General features: G+C 43.0%; 1 protein-coding gene across 1 annotated transcript in view; it reads left to right on the top strand.

Moving 5' to 3' along the window:
• Nucleotides 1-23,326, top strand: part of AMMECR1 (AMMECR nuclear protein 1) — a 312,508-nt gene that overhangs the window by 265,033 nt on the left and 24,149 nt on the right. Inside the window, exons 4-5 of the mRNA XM_077285152.1 lie at nt 14,344-14,458; nt 19,067-19,157. Coding sequence (XP_077141267.1) covers nt 14,344-14,458; nt 19,067-19,157 — 206 coding nt within the window. The remainder of the gene's footprint in view (nt 1-14,343; nt 14,459-19,066; nt 19,158-23,326) is intronic.

The following is a 23,326-nucleotide window of genomic DNA, read 5'->3' as shown; positions in this document are numbered from 1 at the left end:
AAGATTTGAGTGTCCGTTTGATGGTTTACCCATTCAATCAAGAACAATATAATAATCATTGATGTTGGATCACAAGCTCTGGATTGCAGTTGCAATTTATTCCTAAAATGTTTGATTACATTTTTATGTCAGAGCCCTGAGTGCAGGTCCTCCAAGATCCTCACACAAGCATATCAATCCATGGATCTTGCATTGTACACAGGCTCACAGTCATGTTGAACAGGAAAGAACTATACACAGACTATTCCCACAAAGTTAGGATCCTACAGTTGTCCATAGTGTGTGTGATGTTGCACTGTAACCACACTTTATAGTAAGCTCTATGCTCTTAGTCAGTGCTCCCAAGCTATCTGCCACACCTAGATTCGCCAATCGCATTACTAGTTCGCAGAATACGAATGGTCTCCAGGGAACACATCCTCCGCTGCTTTGATTTTATAATGGTGGCATTTTTTGCACTACATGCTTCTGCACATCTGTGAACTCATGATACCATCAATGAAAAGTAGCTCCTTGACATGAGTAGAAATCATGCAGCCCCACTTAGACACTGCCACCACCATGTTTCACTGTAGGCACCATGCATTTTTTCTTACATTGCATTGTCGTACGCTTTATTTTCTACACTTTATTACAATGGTTGTTCCTGAGAAATCCAAACTGGATTATATGCGGTGCCCACGTACAATGGGCGGCAATATGGTGTTCCTGATTTTAACTTTTAGTGTTGTGAAAATTCCTTTAATACCTATTAAGAGGGTCTCTGAAATGCCCCACCAGAATGAAGCTTCATTCATTCACTATAGGACTGTCATTCACAGGCATCCTCATAGAGAATGAAAGCATTTCAGAGCCATATTCTCAGGATCGCTGAGGTCCTGGCTTCAGACCCCACTGATCCTCAAAGTACATATCCTTTAGGTGACAACTTTTAATGTTAGGGTTAACTCTTTAAAGTATGTGCACAGTCCAACTGATGCCAGCTGTTGTTGGCTCAAAATCTGCTTTCTTCGTCAACCAATGGTAATGTGCAGCCTAATTCTGTTTTATCCCAAAACATTTAGGGTATGTGCACACGTTGCGGATTTTCTGCGGGTCTGCAGCATTTTTTGCAGTACAGAAACGCTGCAGATCAGCAAGTGATTTACAGTACAATGTAAATCAATGTGAAAAAAACCCCCGCTGTGCTGATGGTGAGGAAAATTCCGTGCAGAAACGCTGCGGATTAAAAATAGTAGCATGTCACTTCTTTTTTGCGGATCTGCAGCATTTCTGTACCCTTTCCATTATAGAAATCCGCAGGGGTAAAAAACGCAGTAAATCCGCAGCAAATCTGCAACAAAAACGCACAAAAGCGACAAATCCGCACCTGCGTTTTCTGCCAAGAGATGCAGAATCCGCACCAGAAATTCCTAAGCCTAATCCGCAACGTGTGCACAAAGCCTAAGCCTCGGGCAACATTTACAAATACGCACCTTTTTTTGTATATCTGTGCAAACTTAACTTTTTCTCAAATTCCATATACAGTGTGTGTATATGTGTGTGTATATGTGTATGTATATGTGTGTGTATATGTGTGTATATGTATATGTGTGTATATGTATGTGTGTATATGTATATGTGTGTATATGTGTGTATATGTATATGTGTGTATATGTATATGTGTGTATATGTATGTGTGTATATGTATATGTGTGTATATGTATATGTGTGTATATGTATATGTGTGTATGTGTATATGTGTGTATGTGTATATGTGTGTGTGTGTGTATGTGTACATGTGCGTATATATAATATTTATATTGTGGGAATACGCTACCTGAGTGGGTTGGGGAATACTCGCTTGGCAGCAGGATAAACACTTCAGGCACGATATCTCACACATAACAGTCTTATTTGGTTTATTACACATCATAAACCACATGACGTACAGTCCATTGCGTTATATTTCATGAGCTTATCACGACCCACAGTCCGTTCAGTCACCGTGGGAGACCACACAGTTCATAAAACATTACAAGCACTAACAGACTGTATAGTACCTGACGGGAGCTCCTGCTCCACCTGCTGACTCCTTGTCAGTCCACTCCTCTGGATAAGCTGCCTCACGGGGATCACCAACTTGCCTGGCCGGCACGCATTAGTCAGTCCAGACCCACCGAAGGACTGTAGCTTCCCCACACAGTAGCTATCACTGGCTCTGCAGATCCCGGTCCTCACCTCGTGCTATTCAGGGATCCGGTCCTACTACCAGGACCTCCCAACACCCAGGTTACACAGGATCACACAAGTGGCCAGTCCGGGTACTATTCAGGACGTCCATCCCCAGCTGGGACCGTCCAATACCCAGGCCACCAATAACAAAGTCTCACCTTGTGCTATTCAGGATTCCTACTCACAGGAAATCCAACACAGGTAGCCCAATGTGCTATTCAGGAATCCTGCTCCCAGGTTATCCAACACATACTTCAGGACCTTCAGAGACCATGTGACCCACACCCTGGTCACATTATATACCCTGAAACCACACCCCTGGATGAGTGTGGATGTGTGGCTAGTTTGTCCCGCCGATCACACACAACTAGCCTAGTAAGTCTCCCATACTAACTATACACCATTACACAAACTCGAGGGACTACAGGTCCCAGAACAACCACATTACATCACTTACCACGCAGACTCCCTCTGCGACACATCGGCCATTCACCACACTACCAGTCATTGTTTCATCATAACCCTGCCTTGAAGAGCACACACAGCGCCCCCTGGCTGTAACATTGGTCACTACACCAATATATATATATCACACACACACACACACACACACACACACACACACACACACACACACACACACACACACACACACACACACACACACACCTAACATTTTGGCATCATAATCTTCGAACATGTGATACACATGCAAACCATGACATATAGTAATGTTTTGTAGTTGATTATTTGTGTGATGTGTATGTAAATTAACTATTTTGCAAAACTGTAAGAACATTGATGAGAACCTGATACCAATGGCATACCTCTCGGATTTTCAAAGAGGCCAAATTGTTGGTGCTCGTATGGCAGGCGCTAGTGTAACAGAAAGTGCCCGAATGCTTGGCGTGTCAAGAGGTACTGTCTCCAAAGTAATGACTGCGTTTATGCCAGAGCCCTTCCTCCTGACTTCCCAGCCCTCCACCTCCAAAACCAACTTCTCCACCATTACAGAAGATCGACTCTCCACTCTACTCTCAAGATCACATCTCACCACCTGTGCACTTGACCTGATCCCATCCCACTTCATCCCAGACCTCACCAGAGTCTTCATCCCAACCCTAACCCATCTCAACCCCTTCAACCTATCACTAACAACTGGTGTTTTCCCCTCAAGCTTTAAACATGCCTCCATCACACCTATCCTCAAAAAGCCTTCTTGACCCATCCTCTGTATCTAGCTATCGCCCTATATCACTTCTCCCCTATGCCTCCAAGCTACTGGAACAACACGTCTACCTTGAACTGTCCTCCCATCTCTCTTCTTTCTCCCTCTTCGACCGCTTACAATCTGGCTTCCGGTCACACCACTCCACTGAAACTGCTCTAACTAAGGTCACCAATGACCTCTTAACCGCCAAGAGCAAGCGACACTACTGTCCTCCTCCTCCTGGACCTGTCGGCTGCCTTTGACACAGTGGACCATTCCCTATTATTATGGACCCTCTCATCCCTTGGCATCACAGACTTGTCCCTATCCTGGATCTCATCATACCTAACAGACCGGACATTCAGCGTCTCCCACTCACACACCACCTCCTTACCTCGCCCTCTATCTGTCTGAGTCCCACAAGGTTCAGTCCTAGGGCCCCTGCTCTTCTCCATTTACACCTTTTGGCCTGGGACAGCTCATAGAATCTCACGGTTTTTAGTATCATCTCTGTTGATGACACACAGATCTACATCTCTGGACCAGATATCACCTCCCTACTAACCAGAATCCCTCAATGTCTGTCCACTATTTCATCCTCCTTCTCCGCTAGATTTCTGAAACTTAACATGGACAAAACAGAATTCATCATCTTTCCCCCATCTCACGTGACACCCCCCCCCCCCCCCAACGAACCTATCCATTACAGTGCATGGCTGCCCACTCTCCCCAGTCCCACAAGCTCGCTGCCTCGGGGTAATCCTTGACGCTGATCTCTCCTTCAAACCACATATCCAAGCCCTTTCCACTTCCTGCCGACTTCAACTCAAAAATATTTCACGAATCCGTACATTCCTCAACCAAGAATCTGCAAAAACCCTAGTCCATGCCCTCATCATCTCTCGCCTTGACTACTGCAACCTCCTGCTCTGTGGCCTCCCCTCGAACACTCTCGCACCCCTCCAATCTATTCTAAACTCTGCTGCCCGACTAATCCACCTGTCCCCCCGCTATTCCCCGGCCTCTCCCCTCGGTCAATCCCTTCACTGGCTCCCCATTGCCCAGAGACTCCAGTTCAAAACCCTAACCATGACGTACAAAGCCATCCACAACCTGTCTCCTCCATACATCTGTGACCTCGTCTCCCGGTACTTACCTACACGCAACCTCCGATCCTCACAAGATCTCCTCCTCTACTCCCCTCTTCCCACAATCGCATACAAGATTTCTCGCGCATCACCCCTACTCTGGAACCCTCTACCACAACACATCAGACTCTCGCCTACCATCGAAACCTTCAAAAAGAGCCTGAAGACCTACCTCTTCCGACAAGCCTATAACCTGCAGTAACCACCGATCGACCAAACCGCTGCATGACCAGCTCTACCCTCACCTACTGTATCCTCACCCATCCCTTGTAGATTGTGAGCCCTCGCGGGCAGGGTCCTCTCTCCTCCTGTACCAGTTATGACTTGTATTGTTTAAGAATATTGTACTTGTTTTTATGTATTCCCCTCCTTACATGTAAAGCGCCATGGAATAAATGGCGCTATAACAATAAATAATAATAATGTGGCCGGAAGTGTGCAAATCACATACTTGCAGTCACATGACAACCCTCACCGACACCAGAATATTCTGCAAAGTTGTAGTTTGAGACTTTACAACCCCTTTAAGCTTAAGCTGTGTTCTCGTCTGCACCTTGGTATCAGTTAGTAATAATGCAGAGCCGAATCCATTGGCTTACGTCATGGTTTTCATCACTTAAAAAGAATGCGGCAATGTGTCATCAAATTTGATGGTATCTGTGACTGATGCTCCAAACTGAGCTTACAGTGCATGAATGTGAACACTGCTTTGCTTCTGTTTTTTTTTTTTTGGGGAACATTTTTTCTTCTTGCCATCGTCTAGTACGTAGGTTTTATTTTTCAGATATTTAACATGTGGCAAAGTTGGCTCCAAACTGTGCACACAATGTTCGAGTGAGCTCAGTCCGTGGGAGTGAAAGTTTGCTGGCGTAATGGTAACTTTCATCACTGTTATTCCAGCAGCCGGATATCGCTCTCCAGCAATATTTGCTATACTTATATTTTGTTCAGCGCATCTTTCAAATATTTCTTCATAGTTACCAGAATCTTATTCTCTTTACACAGATGGCTCTTTCATTCAGGGTTGTTTTTTTTTGCAGTGGCTGACAAGAACGAGACTTAAAATACCATGGTTCTCATGTGATAATATATCTGGTGTAGCCAATTTTTATCTCTGAACTGAACACCACTTTCCAAGAATTCACTCATTTAAGGGAATGTTTCAAGTTGGCCATACACTTACACCTAAGGTTAGCTCCATCCACCAAAAGCAATAAACTAAGGTCGCACTATTTTGGCAGTATCTGCCAACCATTTAATACAGGGCTTCTCAAACATGGGCTTTTCTTCTAGGGTCTTGTAAGATTGACCAAAGTAATTGATGTCCGTCACCAAAGTGCTGGTCAACTTATAGGGTCCTAAACCTATTGGTCCTGATGACATGAAGGCTTTCACGCCAGTGTTCTGGTGCATAATTTAGGCGCAGCTTGGAAATGTGAATGCTTGCTACATGTATGGGTAGGGGAAAAAAAATTAGCCACATTGGTGTGTGCACCTGCTGCGCCACGAGTCTGTCTTACCTTGGCGGGGGGTAACTAAGCGGCTACCTGGTCTTCACTAGAGCCCCTGTGAGGTTAGGTTTGAGCTGCAGGTAGCCATTAGGTACTACTCCAGGGCACTCCCCGGTACTGCAGAAGCGGTCAGGGATGCAGGTAAGGACTCAGTGTCATGCAGCACATAATCACTGGTAGTAAAGATATTGGGGCTGGTTCAGACAGGACGGGCTCAGGATGACTGGACAGTCACTGGCACAGGTTCTCAGAGTGGGTACACGAACCGAGACCTGACATAAGACTTGTAGGTAGTAGACAAACAAATAGCAAAAGTTGCTCAGGCACCTCCCTACAGGGGAGGGTGCCTTAAATACCTAATGCCTCCCAGCTATAGGATGGGGTCTTTTCCAGAGTGTGTGCTTACCCCTCAAGAAGCGTGGAGCGCGAGCCTTAAGCGTGAAATCAAGAAGCCGTGGCCGGAGCTAGAGCAGGAGAAGCCGCCGAGCGGCCGTGGCAATGAGCATGTCAGCGTCCCTGCCAGGGGAAGAGGAACCGTGCAGGGACGCCGGCGTTAAATAATTTAAATCAGGTTTTTATGTTAAAAATTGATTGTGGGTGTCGATGCTTTGCCATGGCAGACGGCTCTGTCTAAGGACTTAATTTCTGCCATCTTTGAAGCTCTGACCCCTATGGGTGACCAAAAAAATAAAAAATAAAAATTGCTAAAAAATTAAATTATAATCACCTCTTATTACCAATTTAAAAAAATGAAAATTGGTATTGCCACATCTGCAAATGTCTGATCTACAGGATGTATAAGGATATTTTCCCTGCACAGTAAACCAAAAATTCACCCCCAGAATTTTTTTTCCAGACATCCCTCCTGACTGCGCCATCAGGAGATTGTCCTTCATATTCTTCATAGGGACAGGGGTATCTAAGATTTGTATTGAAAGAGGGAGAAAACCTTCAGCATTACCCATTCAAATGCCTGCCGTTTGGTCTTTCCTCAGCACCATGCATCTTAACCTCCGCCACCAGCTTAGTGATGGTTTTCTTGTGGGAACAAGGAATATTGATTTTCCAGTTTCTGGACTAATTCCTGTTGATTGCAGAGTCCCCACAGGAACTAAAAGCCAGTTTAACATCAACCGTGTGACAGTGGCCTAAAACAAATCAGTATTTGGTCATATTTTATCTCCGTATTTGTAAGCCAAAACTAGGAGTGGGTGATAAATTCAGAAGGTGTGACGTGTTTCTTTTATACTTTTCCTCTGATTGTTCCGCTCCTGGTTTTGGCTTCAAATACTGATATAAAATACTGACCAAATAATGAATGTGACCTTAACGAACCTGGGATGGATCATAAACTGGAAAAAATCAGATCTCGTGCCAGGAAGACAGAAGATCTTCCTAGAAATCCTCTTGGACTCCGAACAGCAGATGTCCTTCTTACCAAAAAAAAAAAAACGAAAAGTGAGACCGTTATAGATTCAGAGAGAAATCACAAGTTTCCATCAGAGAAGCTGAGGATTCTGGGATTGATTGCTTCTATACCAGGGGTTCGGTGGAGTCAATTCCATTCGAGGCAATTACAACATGAGATTCTGACAGCCTAGGATAGGAGAGATGGGCTAGACAAGAAAATAACATTGTCAGCAATAGCAAAGATGTCATTAGCCTAAAGGCTAATTTAGAAAAAAAAGGTTAAATTATGTGGAAGCTGTCCCCTTTTGTAACAGTCACCACAGACACGAGCAGCAGTGGTTAGGGAGGTCATGTAAAATATCAGTAGTACCTACAGGGTACTTAGCAAAAATCAGATCCTCCCAGGTCATCCAACCTCACGGAGCTTCAGGCAGTCTGGGAAACGTTAAAAAAAATGTTGGTCACATCTAAAGAACCATCACGTCAGAATCCTGTCTGTCAATATCACGACAGTAGCTTTCCTCAGACATCAAGACACCGTCATCTGCTGGCTGTAAAACTGAAGATTTTCTTATGGATAGAGGAAACTCTGCTTATCAGTGACGGCGATACATCTGAAGGGGTCTCAGAATTTAGTAGCAGACTTTCTCAGCTGGAAAACAGTTCAAAAGTCGGAATGGGAGCTGAACTGGGAAGAATTTCGTCACATAATAATCTGATGGGATACTCCCAGGTGGTGGAGTATACAGGAGGATCAAGCCAAGGTAATCATATTACCATTTTGGCCCAGGAGAATCTGGTTTCCATTGCTGAGAAGGATGTCCCAAGAAGATCCCATCATCTTTCCAGAAAGGCACGATCTACTGTTTCAAGGGCCAACGCACATTTTGTGTATTCTTCTTCACACACACCCTGAAGACGAATACACAAAACGTGCGTTGGAGTAGAGGGAAACACCATCAGCTCTGCATTAATAAGCTGGATTCCACACCTGAACACTTACTGCTATAGGTAAATCTGCCCTCTTTACAAACTTTTACCTGCACTATGTTATGGTCTTTATTATTCATTTAACATAGGCACTTGTACCTCTTGTTTTTCTGGCATCTTGCCTTAAACTAGACCAGGTAGTGTGGCAATTTAATCCATATACTTCCATGGTGGATAAACCTGCTGTTTATGACTGGACATTATCCAGCTAAAACTATTTGCACACTTGTTGTTATATCTGCAGTGACTGATACTGCTTCCCTCACACGAAAAGGCACCTTGTTGAATTTTGTGAGTTTTATATACATGTGTTTTTTAAATATATTTTCAATAAATTGTTTTTTTAATCAAACACATTGATAATAGTGGTTATTGCTATATGTCCCCTACTGTGAGTTAGTTTTGGGGCATATTTTTGGATTCTAGATGTTTATTATATACCACAAGCTTATTTTGGACTATATTGGTTGAGGATTTGATAAAGCCCTGAGACCTAGCACTTTGACAGTGCAAATTTCATCTGAGTGCTTTCATGGACTATCCACTAGCAGGGCATCCATGGATTTAGAGATTCATTAAAGCAACAAGCAGAATAAGACACACTATTAGAGCCTTAGGGTACCATCACGCTCAGCAACTTTCCAACGATCACGACCAGCGATGCCACCTGGCCGTGATCGTTGGAAAGTCCTTGTGTGGTCGCTGGAGAGCTGTCACACAGACAGCTCTCCAGCGACCAACGATGCCGAAGTCCCCGGGTAACCAGGGTAAACATCGGGTTACTAAGCGCAGGGCCGCGCTTAGTAACCCGATGTTTACCCTGGTTACCATTGTAAATGTAAAAAAAACCAAAACACATACTCACATTCCGGTGCCTGTCACGTCCCCGGGCGTCCGCTTCCATGCACTCCTCCTGCATCCTGTGTAAGCACGGCCGTAAAGCAGAGCGGTGACGTCACCGCTGTGCTCTGATGTACGGCCGGCCGGCGCTGACACAGGATGCAGGAGGAGTGCAGGGAAGCGGACGCCCGGGGACGTGACAGGCACCGGAATGTGAGTATGTAGTGTTTTTTTTTTTTTTTTTACATTTCCAATGGTAACCAGGGTAAACATCGGGTTACTAAGCGCGGCCCTGCGCTTAGTAACCCGATATTTACCCTGGTTACCAGTGAAGACATCGCTGCATCGGCGTCACACGCCGATGCAGCGATGTCAGCGGGTGATCCAGCGACGAAATAAAGTTTCAAACGATCTGCTACGACGTACGATTCTCAGCGGGGTCCCTGATCGCAGTAGCGTGTCAGACACAGCGAGATCGTATGTATATCGCTGGAACGTCACGGATCGTGCCGTCGTAGCGACCAAAGTGCCACTGTGAGGCGGTACCCTTATTCCCACCATGGGATTTAAATACAGTCCTAAATGGTTTATGCAAACCACCCTCTGAGCTGCTCAAGAATTCAGATATAAAATTTCCTAAATCTTCCTAAAGGCTGCATTCCTGGTTGCCATAACAGCCAGACGGACTGGGGAAATACAGGTGTTTTCCATCAAAAATCCATACATAAGGATCCTAGATGACTGCATTATCCTCAGGCTAAATTTAGCGTTTCTACCAAAAGTAGTGACAACCATCCATATGAGACAAGAGGTAGTTTTGCCCTCCTTCTGCCAGGGCAAAAAATAGTCAAGAATGGACAATTCATTCCCTAGATATTAAAGTAGTCCTCCAGTACTTGAAATCAACAAAAGACTGGCAAATCGATCCCAATCTCTTTGTACAGTTAGGAAACAAACTGGTTGAAAAAGACATCAAAGGCCACGCTGGCAAGATGGGTTAGGTTAGTGATCAGCCTGACCTACTCATCAGAAGTCTCCTCCGGTTAGTACCAGAGCCCATTCTAATAGAGCAGTGACCACATCTTGGGCAGAGCAAGCAGGAACCTCAGTGTACCAAGTCTGCAGTTCTGCAACAAGGACAAATCTTAACACCTTTTGCAGATGCTATAAACTGGACCATTTATATGGCCAAAAAATGGCCTTCGGAAGAAAGGTCCTCCAATCGGTAGTCCCGCCCTGAATGTTACCTCTGGTATTCTCCTGATGGTGCTGTCAGGAGGACATCCTGGAAAGTAGGCCTTAGCCCTACGATTAATAGTTTTTTTCCAGGAATCACGACGGCACCGATTATATTCCCTCCCGTAAAATTCCTGTCTATGTGAAGGTAAAGTATGCAGAAGGAAACCAGTACTTGAAAAAAATCACTGAAGATTGATGGATGGGGGGCGGCTTTTAACCTCCTGTGTTCCTGTCTATCAAGGATATTAAGGACAAGCTCCTGATGGTGCTGTCATGATGGACTCCTGGAAAACCTATTACTGATGAGACTGATGCCTACTTTTTCAGTCTAGTCCAGAGGCAGCTTCCTGTGATGGAGAACGGTGACACCTTCCCGATCATGCACAGAGAGCTGCCCTCTCTCCTGCTGTCAGATACTGTTCTGTAATCGGTGCAGGGCAGGAGAGTAAGCTACCGGGACCCAAACAAAGGTTGCATGAGCTGAGCAGCTGGATGGACCTTCCACCCATTAAAGGACTTTTTCAGGTCTTGTGACTGATCACAAGACCTAAGAGGTCCTTGAGTTAATTGTGTGGGATGTCCTTCAGCTGCTCAGCTTGTGCAGCCTCCGTTCATGACCCGATTAGTAATTGCAAGGGATGTGTGCCTATATCTGCATGTAGCAGAGCTGTGTGTATGTAATAGTATAAAGTAATCAGTCGCAGAATCCTTTCAATAATCCTTACAATTCAGAACATAGTTTAAAGCAAAAACACTGTTCTTATGCACCACTAGGACACTGGAATGCAATTTTGAAAAAAAAAAAATCTTTGGAAATGATGAATCTGTTGTAAACACCTGAAAACATATCCATAATGGTATGGAATGTGAGAAAAAAGTGCAAATTTAAAAGAATTGTGCACAGAAAAAAGCTAGTCAAAAAAATGTGATATCGAATTGGGGCCAGATTGAAAGTGATTTTATTCAGCTCTTTTGGTTGCAGTTTCTAAGGCACAATTGCGTATGAAGCATGGTTTCTAAATAATAATTCTGCACTTGCGTCAGTCCTTACTTACCCTGTGATTTAATAGATCTGTAAGTAAAATTGAACTGAAGTGGTCAGTAGAAAAGTATTCTCTTGAGTAGCTAAGTGCAGTTAGTCTGGTTCGCCAGCATGTTGGGGCACTCCAGGTCAAGGATGCCTCATGCAGTATAGGATGTTGACACTGTTTAGTGACAGTGTCTGGAGATAAAATTTAATTATACCTTCATAGCTCAGTTATTGGCTCCTATATTTCAGAGTTCAGTGATTTACTTTGATTTGACAGGATTTTATCTTCTGTTTATCTGAAAGAAACAACTTTGGGTGCTTCCTCCCTGTAATACAATCACCATAGTGGTTCTTGAAAGCTTTGTGAACCCTTCAGAATGTTGCATATTTCAGCATAAATTTGACCTAAAACCACATCGGATTTTCACGCAAATCCTAAAAATAAAGAAAACAAACACATAAGTAAAAAAAAATCAGAGTTGATCATTTTGTTTTATTCAGAAGAAATGATCCAATATCACATATCTGTGCTTGGCAAAATTGTTACTTTCAGTATCTGGTATGACCTTCAAAACTGCTTGGAGGATTTTTAGCCCAATTCCTCCCTACTAAACTGCTTCAATTCTGTTATGTTGGTGGGTTTTCTTACTTCAGGTCCTTCCACAACATTTGGATTAAGGTCAAATGTAACTTAGTTTTCCTCTTTTAACCTTCCTTTTGTAGAATGACTTCTATGCTTTGGGTTGTTTTGCTGCATGACCATCATTCTCTTCAGATTCACCTCATGGACAGATCTGTCCTGAACCAGATGCACCTAAGTAGGCACAAACTATTTTGTTTCCAAACACCTTGCTTCTCATTTAAACCAAAAAGCTTCATTTTGGTCTCATCCATTCACAAAACATTGTTCCAGTAGTCATCTGACTTGTCCAGGTGATCTTGAGCAAAATTCGGATTGGCTTGAATAATTATTTTAGAAAGCGGTAATCCTGCCATGCACAGCATTGTTCAGTGTTATCCTGATTATGGGAGTCCTGAATAGTAATGTAAGTTAATCTGAGAGAGACCTTTTTACTTGCTCAGAGGTTATCTTGGGTTTCTTTGTGACCTCATGGACTGTAGTATGCCTTGCTCTTGGTTCTTCGTCAGTAGACCATTTCTGGGAAAGGTTATAAAAATGGTCTTGAATTTCCTTCATTTGTACAAAATCTGTAACTCTGGATTGGTGGAGCCCAAACTGTTTAGAGAAAGATTGTAATCTTTTCCATCCTGTCCAGCATTAACTCCTCCTGAAGTCATCAACAGTCTTATTTGTTTGAGCCATGATACACTTCCAGAAGTATGTTGTGAAACTTGATAAATCCCAGTTCTTTTATGAAGTTGTCCACTTGCACCTAATTGTCATCCCATTGATTAAAAGTACCAGACTCTGATTTCACCTTCAAATGACCTGCTAATCCGAATGGTTCACCCTTCCTGCTGGTTGTCAGCTAGCGTATTTTATCAAAAATATCAGCTAATGCCTTACATTTCTTTGCAGCTAGGCTTTGTAATGTTAGTGGGGGTGTAATTGGGGTGTCTGTGGGGGTGAGAATTTTTTTTTTCTCTGCTGCCTTTTACAGGGGCCTAATTCACACTACAGTAAACTTAGTATTGTGACATGGTATTAGTAAGTATGGCTCCGTTTTGTCATGTTTGTTTTTTTGGTGATGTAGTTTTCAGTGAACTAATTTTAAAGATTTGCATACTTTTGCCACGTAGATGTGATATTGTATAATTTTTCTACTTTAAAAATTTAGTTTAATATTTTTGACTCGTGTTTGATTTGGTTCTCTGAACATTTAGGACTTGTGTGAAAATGTAATGTACTTTTAGTTCAAATTTATGCAGAAATATGTAAAATTCTGTAGGGTTCACAACCTTTGAAGCAGTATTGTTTGTCAAGTGCGGAGACCTGGAGACAGATTAGCAATGACTTGTGTGAGAATGTCTCACTATAAAGGAGACCGAGACTTTGATCACTATTTTGAGACGAGGAGTAAAACCCATAATATAATCCACATCTGTGGTAGAAACATCTGGCTATGGTAAGGCTCTAACCTAATTACATGGTGCTTTAAGTGGAGTACTTTTATTTCTAGGCTACAGACCTCAGTATTGGAGGAACAGATGGGGGAGTTCTCGTTCTGCTTTGTTTTTTTAAGTCAAACATTTTGCGGGTTTCTTTTCTGTTTCAAGACTTATCATGTTCATCCTTTCATGTATCAGAGTGTAATGCCGAAACATTTGAGAAAAAAGGGGTTGCCACTACGTTTCATTGATTGCCTACCCTTAAGATGGACTATATCAGTATCGGACATTGGACACCTGTCGATAAGCTGTTATCAGCACCAACGAGAAGTTCTCGAATACTGCCTAAAAACAGCAGCTCCATTTGCCATCACTAAATCCTCTTTACTAGGGTTTAAATCTGTAGTACCGTCAGCAGCCGCTATTGAAATGATGGAGCTGGTTTGTTCTGTTAGTGTCTGAGAACTTTTTGCTGCTGCTGGTACATCTGATCAGGGTGCCGGGTGTCGAACCTCCACCTTTCAGATATTGATGGTCTATCATAATAAAAAAAAAAATAGTGGCCAAATTCTAAATACATGGGGTTATTTTCTAGGCTGACTCTTTGGAAAATGTACCCTTTGAGATGCCACTGAAACAAGATAAATCTTTTTTTTTTTTTGTTCCTTTTGTGTCTTACAGTGCCCTTAAAGATAGCCGTTTTCCCCCGATGACGAGGGATGAGCTGCCACGGCTATTCTGCTCAGTGTCTCTGCTTACAAATTTTGAAGATGTATGTGATTACTTGGACTGGGAGGTAAGAGATTAAAAAATAAAGATTTTATCCTCTTCCAAGATTAAGAAATAACTTGTATATGAGAATCTTTCACCAGAAAATGACTTATTAGTTAAATCTGGATTTTACATTGTGTATGTAATTTTGTTTCCTCAAATCAAAACTTTTCATTTTTACCCTGGCCACTAAGACGAATATCTGACTCGTACTTCCTTTTCTGTACAGAATATTTTCAGAAGCCTCATTCATCACAGTGAATGGGTAATACCTCGATACAGTAGATAACAGGATCTTATAGGGTGATAGTCTATTACTTCCAACGTTAATGTGTGAAAAACAGCAATTAGGAGTTCAATATTATGAATATTTTTTTTTTTTTTTAAACATGTATAGTACTATGAAAAGTAAGACGAAAAAAAAATGCCTCCCAGAAAGGCGCCGCTCCTGCTTTCTTAGCACTGTGTCCCTGCTAGCCAGTGTACCTTCTGCACTGACAAAATGTTGACACCTCACTGTTGATCCCAACAGCACACGGGGCATCACTGAGGAGGTGCGCCAGGAGACAAGTATTTTTTTTTTTTTTTCAGACCTTTTAGGGCACCCGAAGTAATGATGGTTTTATATTCTGGATGCACATTCCCTTTTAAATGAATTTTGGTTTATATTGTCCCAGATGCATTACTTGGTCTGCTCTGGGAGGACACTTATTTGTAGTCTGGTGCCCAGTGTTCGAGGAGGTCCATGCTGTGCCCCCGTGCATGTACAAAATCTTCTCTCTTCATACCACAGTATTCAAAGTTTGTCCCATTTATCAGAATGGTCGCACTTTTTCACCATAACATGGCGGTGATCACATTCTGTGATGCCACTGCACCCGCTGAGAGGATCACGAGGTAGTAACCAGGCGTTGTGGCACCCAGGCTCCCGTCTCCTAAGTGACGACTATGGACACTGCAGGGAGCATGTTTTATTCTGCATGCCAGCGAGTTCATGACTATACCTCTCATGATTTCCAGGAAAATCGGCAGAAATAACCTGACAGCTTGTATAACATCTGACGTATGCTGTGCGCAGGGCTTAGTCTCCTCTGATGCACGTTATGACGCTGTCCAGCTGCCTTGGCCACATTGTTGTGGAGATCTCCAGCTTTCTCATCCATGACTACACCTGCTCACCACTGGTGAGCCATGAAAGCCATACTGTTTGCATTCACCTGTTTCTATGTATATTCGTCTGTTATACTAATTAAAAGGACACTGAAATGGGTCATAAACCTGAGCTATCGGCTAACTACTGCATGACCCCACTATATAGGTGCGCGCACCCACAGATGAGTGTCCATATGTTCTTATTGGTATGAAGCGAATAGGCTTTTACCATTCACCTCTGACAGTGGCTGAAAATCTGTCAACTACATCCAGTTAGAGCAAAGGACTGGGTATGTTATCCAGCAGGTTTCTTTTTCTGGCATTGTAAAGGGTTAGGACACTACATGTTGGCCAGTTGTGCCACATTCGGGGGATTCGGCTAGCGTTTACCTAACTTCTATGGAGGCTTAAAAGCGGCACTGCACACAAACTCCCTACATGGTGCCTCCATTTGCTTCCTCCACCGACACCAGCGTTTCCAGCTCCTTCATCTAAGTTGCCAATTTAGTGGCATGGGGAGCAATGGTGAGTCTGAACCACGTCTCCCCGGACCGTCATGTCCTATGGAGACGTGGTTCAGACTGATGATTACTCCCCATGCCACAGTCCTGGTCATCTTTGATGCAGGAGGATCGATGGAGGGCATCAGGTAGGGTGAACAAATATGTCAAATGTATAGTCACTGTTCAGTGCCTGGATGGTGGCTGCTTTTAATTATTTTATTTTTTTTTCCTTTCAGAAAAGTTATGAACTTTTTATTTTTTTCTTGAAAAATGAGCTATGTTCACCCTCCCCAGGCCCATGCTCACTCTCCGGTGATGCTCACCGTGTCTGTTGCCTGCAGCACTGACATGTTGACAGCACCACAGAAATGTGTGAACTCTGCTGCTGTGACTATATAGACGACACAAGCTGTAGCGCTGTCAGTGCGATGTCAGTACTGGGGGCAATAACAGACGTCAAAAGCAGCAGCAGACTCTGTACTGGACCCAGGGAGGGTGAGTAAGGGACAGTGGGTTATTTTGTTTTTTATCTATCTGAGCTTACAGGAAAAACCTCTCTGAAAGGGTATAAGCCCTTTTAAGTTCAGACATTTTCTGGGGTTTTCAAGGTTATAAGCTACCGTATATACTCGAGTATAAGCCGATCCCCCTAATTTTGCAACAAAAAACTGGGAAAACTTATTGACTCGAGTATAAGCCTAGGGTGGAAAATGCAGCAGCTACCGGTAAATGTCAAAAATAAAAATGGATACCAATAAAAGTAAAATAAATTGAGACATCAGTAGTTTAAGTGTTTTTGAATATCCATATTGAATCAGGAGCCCCATATAATGCTCCATACTGTTCATTATGACCCCATAAGATGCTCCATATACAAATATGCCCCATATAATGCTCCATGCAGTTCTTTATGGCCCCATGTAATGCTCCATGCAGTTCATTATGGCTCCATATAATGCTCCATGCAGTTCTTTATGGCCCCATAGATGCCCCATATAATGCTCCATGCAGTTCTTTATGGCCCCATAGATGCCCCATATAATGCTCCATGCAGTTCTTTATGGCCCCATAGACGATCCATATAGCATTGTGCAACATGGAATGCTGCTGCACTAAAAAAAAAAAAAAAAACATACCTCTCGTCGCTGCCCGCTGCTCCTCAGCGTCCCGTCTCTCTGCACTGACTGTTCAGGCAAAGGGCAGCACGCACACTAATATGTCATCGCGCCCTCTGACCTGAGCAGTCACTGCAGAGGACGCGGAAGACGAGGCGGCGGTGAAACGCGGAAAGGCGAATATGACATACTCACCTGCTCCTGGCACGGTCCCTGCATATCCCATGGTCTCCGGGAGCGGCAGCTTCTTCCTGTAGTGAGCGGTCACGTGGCACCGCTCATTACAGTAATGAATATGCAGCTCCACCCCTATGGGAGTGGAGTCCATATTCATAACTTTAATGAGCGGTACCAGTGACCGCTGAACAGGGGAAGAAGCTGCAGTGCCCGAAGACCGTGGGACATGCGGGGACCGCGCTGGGAGCAGGTGAGTATTTGACAGGCGTTGCTCCCCCTCACCCGCCGACCCCCCGCCTTCCGTGACTCGAGTATAAGCCGAGGGGCACTTTCAGCCCATTTTTTTGGGCTGAAAATCTCGACATATACGGTATTTCAGGCCAATTCTAGTGGTGTTCAATTTGATTTCTGGCAATCGGTGCAGAAAAAAGGTCTGCACTATAATCTATGCCTACATGGGAGTTAATATCACTTGCTCTTTTAATATGCTACACATTTATAAACTTTGTACTTAACTTTTAGTAGTGGTTTAACAGAGCTGCAATGGCTGTAGCATCCTCCCTGGGGTTATACAGACGTGCCTGATAATATGCAGATAGACATACCTGCAGAGGAGTAATACTGCTGGACCTGTGCAGGGGGAACACAGCAGACCTGTCTAATAGATCAGCTCTTAGGTATTCAGCCTGTAGAAACCCATGTAACTTTAGAAACCATGATTTTGCATGAAGATTGCTTCCTTTACAGACCACCTCACTTGTCCTACAAAGATTGACACCACAAGAAGTATGAAGCCTTTAAATGAAATTCTAATTAAAAACTGGGAATTGCCTCTTTTGGCTGATTTTAATGGGCTTCTCCCGACCAGTTATATTGATTACATCAGATGTTGGTATCTCCTGTTGTATTTTATGTGCTTATACCCATGACATTAAGTCATCTATCTTGAGAGTTTATGGATAACTTATCGATAGCTGGTGGTCCGTTTGGCCAGCTTAAAGGGGGTTGTCCAGTGAAAACATGTTATTTCCTATCTGTAGGGCAGATCAGTGGGGGTCTGATCACTGGGACCTGCGGCGATCAGCAGAAAGCGTCTCTTATATCCCAGTTGCGATGGAGCAGCAGTGCGCATGCTTGTCCATTGTCCCATTTGTTCCCTATGTTGCTGCTGAACACTGCACTCATTTTTATTTTTTTTTCCAGCAGCCTCATAGAAAATGAATGGGGGGGGTAGTCATCCAATATTGCCTCAATCTGTCTACCTCCTCTACTAATGAGTAAGTTATATCCTACCTAGCCTATGAATCTTTATGGCCACTTTAAAGAGACCCTGCACGCTGAAACTTGTGTTCACTGGACAACCCCTTTAATTGTGAAGTAATTGATTGGTACATGTGCAATTGTCTGTCTTTTACAGCCTTTCTGTACGTTACCTTTATTCAATCCTTCTCTATTCTTTCTGCAGAGCTTTTAAGGTAGCATTTTCAGCCTCAGGCTTAACATGTACACTCTTAACGTGCACTTCTTTTTTTTTTTTTTTTTTTTCTCTTCTTTGCAGCATTACCTTCTAGAGGACAAGCACAGAAAATAAGGGACCCAAAATACTTTGACTTTCCACACAGCACTATAGTTATTGTTGTATTCTCTCTCCTGAAATATACTAACCAAACTACCGGTTTCTTTCAGGTGGGTGTACATGGCATTAGAATAGAATTCATCAATGAAAAAGGATCCAAAAGAACCGCCACGTACTTACCGGAGGTTGCAAAGGAGCAAGGTCATTGATGCACTTTATTTCATAACAATTGGTTAAAGAGTTTAAAAACTAAAAAAAAATACATACAAACCAAAATACAAAATGTGACCTTGCACTGATGTCAGATGGTGGATCAGAGTTTAATTGTAAGGCTTTTATCTTATACTAAATATAATGTGATTGATGTATGTGTTTTGTATACTAACACTGTTCTTCTATAGGTCAGTAGGGTGGTAACATTTCTACAGCAGCTGTAGGTGGAGATGTCCTTCAAGAGGTTCTCCAATCAAAAATCTTCTAACTTTGGTGACAAACAGATTTAAGTACATTTATAGCAGTAGTTGGGATGCTGCGGCTTTCAGGTTGTTTAAAGGGGTTGACCAGGGTCAGAAAAGATCTGGTTCCTTTCCAGAAATAACTCCACTCTTGGTCATCAGCCGTCTGGTTGCATCTCATCCTTATTCAATATAAGAATAAGGCAATGTTGTATTACCAAACAGTCGCTGTTTTTTTACACATTTAGGCAACTTTTTTTTTTTTCTTCTAAAAAAAAGCATCCAATCATTTTTCAAACAATCAACTGATCCCGCTGTGGCCAACTCCTGAGGTCGACTTGTCCACAGATTATAATGGTTCTCGTGGTAAAGAAACCTTGCCTCCTATGCAGATAAAACCTTTTATTTTTCCAGAAGGAGGTAGTGCCCCCTTGTTTTTTAATTTTTTTTGTATGTGCCATTGAATTCACCTTTTAATGACTAGTGCCCAGAACGGAACCTTATAAAGTTGGTAGTATTACACCACTGTCTTGTAAGTCCATTCCTCGTTTAGTACAGGACCGTATCCCGTTTGCTGTAGAAGCCGCTCATTGACCTTTCATGCTATTGTTTAGCCTCTGATCTACAAATCTATCCATATTCTTCTCTAGAAACGACTCTCCTAGCCTTATTCTATCCTAGAGCATTGATAACATTTACATTTATCCACATTGGGAGTTTAGTTGGCAGGTAAGGCTCAAACAATGTTTGTCCAAGTCAGCTTGTAAATTATGGGCATCTTTCATAGGCTGCACTGTACTACATGGCTTATGAGTAATAGCGGGCACAGCACTAAACCTTGGGGTACACCACTTGCAACTGGAGACCGTTCAGAGTATAAGTCCTTCACCCTATCTCTATGGGTGCGTCTTTGTGCCTGTTTTCAATCCCATTACAAATCTTGCTTTCTATTTCTAAACACATTTAGTTTACCTATTAGGAGTCTGTGGCACAGCGTCAAATATTTTGCAAAGTCCAAAACACTATATGCACCGATACCCCTCTGTCCAGGTTTCTACTTTCCTCTGTAGAAGTCAAGTTGGTTTGACAATTTCTCGTCACTTGTAATTTTCTGTCACAAACCCCTCCATATAATCCCTTTTTAAGCCCCTGGAATTTTCCCTGAGTAGATGTTAAGCTTACTGGTCAATAGTTACCTAGAAAGGCCAACAGCCCTACATTCGCATTGGGCCAGTTGCCTGGCACACTACCAGTGTCTCTAGAGTCTCTAAAAACAATCTATAGAGGCTCAGCAGTAACTAAGCTAAGTTCCTTAAAGGGAACCGGTCACCCCCAAAATCGAAGGTGAGCTAAGCCCTCGATGTATCCTGAAAGATGAGAAAAAGATGTTAGATTATACTCATGCGGGCGGTCCGATCCGATGGGCGTCGCTGTCCGGGGCCTCCTATCTTTATAGGATGACGCCCTCGTCTTGTCTTCACGCTGCAGCTCTGGTGTTTGTCTGCCCTGTTGAGGGCAGAGCAAAGTACTGCAGTGCGCAGGTGCCGGGCCTCTGACCTTTCCCTGCACACTGCAGTACTTGGCTCTGCCCTCAACAGGGCAGACAAACACCAGAGCCGCAGCGTGAAGACAAGACGAGGACGTCATCGTAAGAAGATGGGAGGCCCCGGACCGCAGCGGGACCGCCCCTGGGTGAGTATAATCTAACCTCTTTTTCTTATCTTTCAGGATACATCGGGGGCTTATCTACAGCATTCCAGAATGCTGTAGATAAGCCCCTGATGCTGGTGGGCTTAGCTCACCTTCAATTTTGGGGGTGACAGGTTCCCTTTAAGAATAAGTGGATGCAGCCCATGTAGGCACTGCTTTTCTCACATTGATTTTTATACATACAGAGCTAAAGAACTAATTTAATAATTCTGCCTTTTGATTCTTTGTGACCATCTCCTCATTATTATTTATAGTGCCATTTATTCCATGGCGCTTTACATGTGTTTTTTTAAATTTTTTTTAGGTATTTATGTATTTAAAGAATTTCTTGGAATTTGTTACTTTATTTGCCTATCTGCCGGTCATTGTGTACGTTAGCTATTTTGATTACTTAGTTTTTTAAATGCTAGCACTGACCCTTCAGATTTGTTCTATATTCCCCTTTTATGTAGTTACTGTCCTTCCTGACTGTGGGTGTCAGCCCTGTGGGGCGTAATACTTGTTGTCTACACTTGTTACCTGTAGGAATATGTTTTGCAGTCTGACCATTATAGACTCTTAATTTATCATTTGTATCACTGTCTTGACAACTGCCTCCCATGTAGTATCCTCAAGACAAGGCTTCGGCCTGGGGAGATTGCCCCTTTTAACACTTGAGTGCTTTTGCCTCACCACCCAATTGTGTTTTTTTTTTTTTTTTTTTGTTTGTTTTTTATACAGTGTAAGCAAAATGAAGTGATCTTGTGGTCACTGTGGTTTCATGAACAATGTCCTTTTCCAATGGACGACTGGATCCAATAGAACGTTGCCTCTTGTCCGGTCCCCCATAGACTGGCCCATAAAATCATCCTTCAACACGCTGAAGAGATTTCTTCCCTTCGCATCTGGAGCAGAGCTGTGACTCCAGCCAATATCTGAGCAGTTAAAATGGGACTTGGCATAAACTAATAGTACAGGCAAAAATGAGAACCTTTGTAATACTGTAAGTGTTGCCAAAACTGAGACAAACATTTTGCAGGGCTATTTAAGTATTTTACATTAAATCAGAGCTTGATCCAGCTCAAGATATCTCTGCTCTGCTGTATAGCTCCCTCCAGGTTGTTGCTGCTCATCTCCATGTACTGAAACAATAACTGAAGAGCACGAATCCCTCTGTGTGCTGAGTTGCAGAGATAACGACTGCTCATCTCAGCCTTCCAGCTCCCAGGAGATTGCAAGTAAGAGACATCCTGCAGGATACAAGTCATATCATGGTCAGAAATAGTTACTCCCTCATGTGCACACACTGAAAAGTTTTTGAACGTACACTTATCCTTTAAAATTTCCCATATTCTCTATTGTATCAGCCCGTGTAACCCACACTGTGATTTTGCAGATGACTTTCCAGCTCAGATGTGGGGTCTAGATATACCGTAGGTGAGAGAAGCAGCCGCACTCAAAAAAAAGTTTTATGTGAATCAGTTTGCAAGTAAAAGTTAAGATTATTGAACATTCACAACAGGAAAGTATCATCACAATACAGTGCCAAGGGAAGGTAACGTTTCGACCCAATTCCTGGGTCTTTATCAAACCTCACTGCAAAACCAAAAATACAAAAATTAACATACATAACGACTAGTGATGAGCGAATATACTCGTTACTCGAGATTTCCCGACCACACTCGGGTGTCCTCCGGGTATTTTTTAGTGCTCAGAAATTTCATTTTCTTCGCCGCAGCTGAATGATTTACAGCTATTAGCCTGCTTGATTACATGTGGGGATTCCCTAGCAACCAGGCAACCCCCACATGTACTTATGCTGGCTAACAGATGTAAATCATTCCGCTGAGGCGATGAAAACTAAATCTCCGAGCACTATAAAATTCTCGGAGGACACCCGAGCGTGCTCAGGAAATCTCAAGTAACGAGTATTTTCGCTCATCACTAATAACGACATAAAACAGGCGCTTCACAAATATATATACATGTGAATAGAAATAAAAACTAAAAAAACACTTAAGGAGCCCCTGGAATGATGGCTTTGGGGGCATGGAACATCATGGCAGCCAGGCACAATACAAATATTACAAAAGTTACCAAGGAAGCTATATTCCAAATATAATACCTCATAAAATATGGGGTGAGGTGATGTCATGCTGGAAGGCATAGATACTGACCTTGCGGAATAGAGAGAATAAATCAGGTTTATGGAAGACTTAAGTCCCA

Source organism: Ranitomeya variabilis, chromosome 2, assembly GCF_051348905.1.
Source record: "Ranitomeya variabilis isolate aRanVar5 chromosome 2, aRanVar5.hap1, whole genome shotgun sequence".
NCBI lineage: Eukaryota > Metazoa > Chordata > Amphibia > Anura > Dendrobatidae > Ranitomeya > Ranitomeya variabilis.
The sequence above is the reverse complement of the archived record's forward strand: the minus strand, read 5'-3'. Positions and strand labels throughout refer to the sequence as shown.